Source organism: Ursus arctos, unplaced genomic scaffold (assembly GCF_023065955.2).
Source record: "Ursus arctos isolate Adak ecotype North America unplaced genomic scaffold, UrsArc2.0 scaffold_23, whole genome shotgun sequence".
NCBI lineage: Eukaryota > Metazoa > Chordata > Mammalia > Carnivora > Ursidae > Ursus > Ursus arctos.
The window spans coordinates 36,339,298-36,345,205 of NW_026622908.1; the positions used below are offsets into that span (position 1 = coordinate 36,339,298).

At 40.2% G+C, this 5,908-nt stretch overlaps 1 protein-coding gene across 1 annotated transcript; it reads right to left on the bottom strand.

Annotated features, from left to right (window-relative positions):
- Nucleotides 1-359: 359 nt before the first annotated feature.
- Nucleotides 360-1,310, bottom strand: LOC113246414 (olfactory receptor 5B2-like). Its single transcript, XM_026487025.3, has one exon. It carries the CDS (start codon nt 1,305-1,307, stop codon nt 360-362), a length of 948 nt encoding a protein of 315 aa, XP_026342810.2. The 5' UTR covers nt 1,308-1,310.
- Between the last annotated feature and the right edge of the window lie 4,598 nt (nt 1,311-5,908).

The following is a 5,908-nucleotide window of genomic DNA, read 5'->3' on the forward strand; positions in this document are numbered from 1 at the left end:
TAATGTAATCACATCTCCTTTTATTCTAATGTGATTATTTACTTTCGGAAACTGCTACATGAAGATCCTTTTTCTTTTTCAGCTCATTCAGTAATGACTGAAGCATTAATCTACTGAGCTGCTATCATTATTTAGCTCTGGATGGACTGTGCCAGCAAAAGCACATACTTCCTTAAATAAACTTCATTAAAAACAATTATTATATTTTTTCTGCACTTGAGATGATTGGAGCTATTCCTCAACTAAAAAATAAAGAATATTAGAAAAAAATTTTTTCTAACATCCCAAATGTCCATTAACATGTGATTTCTGGCGTGCAGTAGATCTGATTGGGGTGAAATAATTTCTCTGGCCCTACATCATTCACAGACTACACCTAGAGAATATTTTGCCCTCTCAACAACCTTCTTGAATGCATTTTTGACCTCTTTGTTCCTCAAGCTGTAGACCACAGGGTTCAGCATGGGGATGACCATAGTATAGAACACAGATGCGATTTTGTCTGTGTCCATGGAATGATGGGAACTTGGCTGTAAGTACATGACGACGACTGTCCCATAAAATATGGAAACCGCAACAAGGTGAGAAGCACAGGTAGATAAAGCCTTCTGGTATCCCTCACCTGACTGTATCTTCAAAATGGTAGTAAATATGAACAGATAAGAAATAAAGATAACAGAAAGTGCAAAAAAGACATTAAAGCTTGAGATAAAGACAAGAATCAGCTCACTGATGTGTTTATCAGAACAAGAGAGAGCCATGACTGCTGGAATATCGCAGAAAAAGTGATGAATCACATTGGACATACAGAAAGAGAGGCTGAAGCTATCTCCAACATTTACAGAGGCATTTAAGACACCACAGGCATAGGAGCCTATGGCAAGACGTGCACACACACCTGTCGTCATGCTGGTGGTATAATGGAGGGGTTTACACACTGCTGTGTAGCGGTCATAGGCCATTGAGGCTAAGAGGTAATTTTCCACAGTGGCAAAGACTACAAAAAAGAACATCTGGGCAGCACATGCATTGTAGGAGATGACCTTGTCTCCCATAAGGAGCCGAGCCATGACCTTGGGAGTGACTGTTGAGGAGTAACAAAAGTCTACCAGAGACAGGTTACTGAGGAAGAAGTACATGGGTGTGTGCAGACGAGAGTCCAGCAGGATCAGTGTGATCATCCCCAGGTTCCCAAGCAGCGTGATGAGGTAAATGAGGGTGAACATTAGAAAGAGAGGACCCTGCAGTTCTCTGGCATCGGTTAGTCCCAGCAGGATGAAATCAGTCACCTCTGTGTTATTCTTCATGGATGTGATTTGAGAATCACAAGATACCCTATTTCAACAAGAAGAGAACAGAATGATCAGTAAAGAAAAATTGCACAGAAATTGAAATGCATAAGCATTATTGTATTATCACCATAATAACATTTTTGAACATTCTCCATTACCAAGCATGGGAATGGCAACACAATTTAGCGATAACCTATCCATACAAGAATAGACTTCTGTGGAGGAGGGTTCATCACAGATCGTCTTCCCAGCTTCTTATTTTTGTATAGGAGTAAATTGAGTCACAAGAAGGGGTAGTGAGCTGTCCAAGTTCACATGCCTGGAATGGATTGAAACTCCCAAATCAGGGAGTCCAAAATAACTTCCGCTTCCATATGCTCATGTATATTTATTCAATCCTTTCATTATCCCCATCAGATTGATTGGTTATTATGCCCATATATCTAACAGGTAAATTGGCAACAAAGAGACTGAGTATTCCAGTTTACTTGGTAATTGGTAGAACCATGCTCTAGACACATTCAGAATGGTTCCCAAACTAAATGTCGTCAACGAATTTGAATTGATTTTAATCTTATTCAGTTTACACCATGGTAGCCACTCTTCCAAGTTTGATGCTTGGGGTTGTGCAGTAGAGCAATGCACAAATATATGCGTATACATGCAGTGAGATAAATGCAACATTAGAGACAAATACAGTCAACAAAAGGAAAAAAAGGTGCAGAACTGGGCGTAAATACTGGGCTCTGGGATGCAGTGCACGTGCATTCACACAGAAGAGCTTCTGTTTACAACCTGGGAGACATTGGTCCTATGCTAAGTCTCCTGAGCCTCACTTTATCCATCAGTAAAGTGAAGGTGACATGGGAACCTCCCTGCATGTTTCTGGGAGTGTTCAGTGAGGTAATCATGACAAACAGTTCCCACAATGTGGGTGTTCAGCACCAGCCTGACGAGTTCTACCTATAATATTACAAGTAGGATGGAACAGTGATGTCTGTTGGTTTGGGAAGGTTGGTGGCAGCACGCTGGGCTTCAAGGTGTGAGTGAGTTTTGATGTCTGGTAGTTTTGCTCTGACTTGTATTTTCTCACACACTATGTCCACCCAGATCTTTTGTCTCGTCCAGTATTTCTCACTCTGTCCTATCTCTCCTCTGTTAGTGGTTTGTCACCCATTCTGTGTGAGAACACCCACACTGACCTCTTTTGCTTCATTTCTTCCTTTGGGTCCACATTTTAGCTTGGGTTGAAAGACTCTTATTTTATTTTGGACTCATTCTCACTGTTATTACTGTCAACACTTACCAGTTCATAAATAATGAGAGTTGAAAGTCCACATCTGTGGGTTTGATGCTAGCTCTGCAGATTGTTCTCGAGCAAGCACAGTGATTACAATTTTTTTTGTAATAATCTTTTATTATGTTATGTTAGTCACCATACAGTACATCCTTAGTTTTTGATGTAGTGTTCCATGATTCATTATTTGTGTATAACGCCCAGTGCTCCATGCAATACGTGCCCTCCTTAATACCCACCACCCTTCACATAATACATGTCTGGAATTTATAGTGTTTGTGTTTGTGAACCCATCACTCCGTAATAGTATAAGCTATAATTTCTTGTTTAGCATTTGCTACGTTTTATGATGACTGGAACGTTCTTATTGGGCCCCATCATTAACCCAGTATAAAATTACTATCTCGAAATCCTTAACTCACTCCTATGTGCACAGTACCTTTTACCATGTAAGAGAACATAATCACAAACCCCAGGATTAGGAGGTAGGCATACTGCGGAGCAATATTCTGCCTGCCACATAGGGATGAAAAGAATATATAATGGGTAAATTATCTAGAGACTTAGAGATTGCTGAAGCTGAGACACCTTCACAGATCTCATGGCCAACTCTCGGATTGTGTTTCACAATCAACAGCATAGCAGAAAGAGGTATTAACTTCTCCATGGTCACATATCTGGAATGAATCTGTTCCCAAATCAGATTTCTGAGGGTTAGTAACAGCTTTCCTGCAGTGCCTATGTGCTAGTGTATCTCACAGATAAACAGAAATCAGAAAAAACAGACAAGCAGGCAGGCAGATGGACACCGGAGACAGGCAGATGGAACATTGCTGGAGGAGGGATGGATGGATGGATGGATGGATGGATGGATGGAAATAACAGAAAAGGAAGGAATATAAATTGTGTATGCACACACCTACATATAACTTAATATACAACTAAGAAAATGAAGGATTCAAGAAGTCATGTGTCTTCTTAAAATTCTGCACCTAGTATGAAATGTTTAAGATACAAATGTATATCTCACTGATTTAATGCCTGTGGCTTTAATCATCTCATTGTCAAATTTTCTAGACGCTCAAATAATAAAAGGGCTGGTTGTGGGGAAATGGTAGTAAAACTGGAGTAAGGATCTCGGCGGCTTCATGATGATCCTTCTAGAGTCTAAAGAAGTGTCATTTCACCCTGTTTGGTTAGTTATCCCTTCAATAACATGTCAACACATAGTAAACAGGAGAAATTTACCACCTATTTAATCAGAGTACCATCTATCATAATTGCTGAGTAAGCTCTAACAGAAGGTTTTTCTTTTTTTCTAATGCAAGTGCCTGATTTAAGCTCTGATGCCTAGAAATCCACTCAGAGAGGCATCCACTTCAAAGATGTCTATCTCGAATAAACACATTGCCAGCCACTACATAAGGAGCCAGCTCTGGACCCCACAGACTCCTTTGTTTTAGAGATCTTCGTTGGTTTAGATAACCTACTATCTGGGCCATTTGTTTTTCTCTTCTTATGCTTTAAATTCCCTCTTTTATGTTTTAAATTCATTACTGAAGCGTGAACCCAAGATACCCTAGGCCCCCATCCTTCACACTAATAAAAGCAGAACCCAGGCCTGCTCTCTTTCTCTATCCATGATCTTCCTGTGTGGCCCCAGGTGTACCACGTGGTTTCCAGAACCTGCGAGTAATCAACCTTGTCTCTTTCAGAGCTTCCTGGTGGTTATGGCTGAGCACGTCTTGCAATCAATATAAGAACCACAAGGGTCCATCCAGCCACACTGCTGGTTATCAATAGCCTGAGACCAGCACAAAACAATACATTTATACTATCCTATTACAGAAAGCAGCATAAAATTTCATACATTCTATACTACTCTCTGCTGATTAAAATGTTTTTGCATTTGAATCCCATACTTAAGCCTGTGTTTCAGACAAAGTGTCCAAACAACTAGGTATGAGCTCAAAAACTCGTAGAAGAGATAGCTGCCCCAGGGCTTCGACATCAATTACATTTTTCCCTAAAAGTATATATGAACTATAGAAGCTTACCTTGTTCTTGAGAAGAAAGAAAAGACACTCCTGAACTGTGAGTCTGAAATCAGAAATTCAGACCTACAAGAATGTACAAACAATTTTGGAACATATCTCAGATATGGTCAAAATATTCCAAGGTGCCTGAGACATGCAGAGATGAAGAAGGATCATAAACATGGAGCCAGGAAGCCTAGGGTCAAATCTTGCATCTACCATGGATTTTTCTCTGTGTTAAAAGAGTCATTTACCTTGCACTGAGCTCTGTTTCCTTGTTTGTGGTGTAGAAATAATAAAATTACTTCACCCACGATTTCACAGAATTTTATCTGTGAACAAGCGTGGGTCTATAAAGACCTTAGTAAGGGTTACCCTTTCAGCATAATATAATATAATTATTATCTTAGGGTGTTTGCCCTGGCTATGGTTGCAGAGTCACTGCCAACGCTCAGTTTGGGGAAAGACTGGTATGTGTACTAAAAAGCATTAGTGTTCATTTCGATAAAGAGTGACTGAAGGGGTCTACTCAAAGTCTGGTCCTTTTAAAATATTGTCAGGTGGAGTCATGATATGATTTCAGACCCTGATGAATGGGAACCAGAAGAAAATCTCTAGGCATAAAATTCCTAAGCAACAGGCCCCCATGAGGCCAATCATTTCTATCCAGGGAAGAAACAATTAAACTGGATATGGGAATATACTTTGTTGCATTGAGTAGCACACAGATGCATTTGTGATAATATTTTTCCTTCCCAGGATGCGTGAATGGCTCATTCGGTTAAGCATCTGCTTTCTGCTCAGGTCATGATCCCAGGGTCCTGGGATCAGGTCCCGTATTGGGTTCCTTGCTCCGTTGGGAGTCTGCTTCTCCCTCTGCCTGCCCCCCCTTCCACTTGTGCTCTCTCTGACAAATAAATAAATAAATAAATAAAATCTTTTAAAAAACTGAGCAAGGAACCCAATACGGGACCTGATCCCAGGACTCTGGGATCATGACCTGAGCAGAAAGCAGACGCTTAACTGAATGAAACAAACTGAGGGCTTCAGAGGGGAGGAGTGTGGGCTATTGGGATAGGCCGGTGATGGGTATTAAGGAGGGCACATATTGCATGGTGCGCTGGGTGTTATAAGCAAATGATGAATCATGGAACATTACATCAAAAACTGGGGATGTACTGTGTGGTGACATAACATAATACAAAATTATTATAAAAAATAAACAAAATAAAAAATATTTTTCCTCCCCTCAATTTTATTAAGTTGTCATTCACTACATAAAT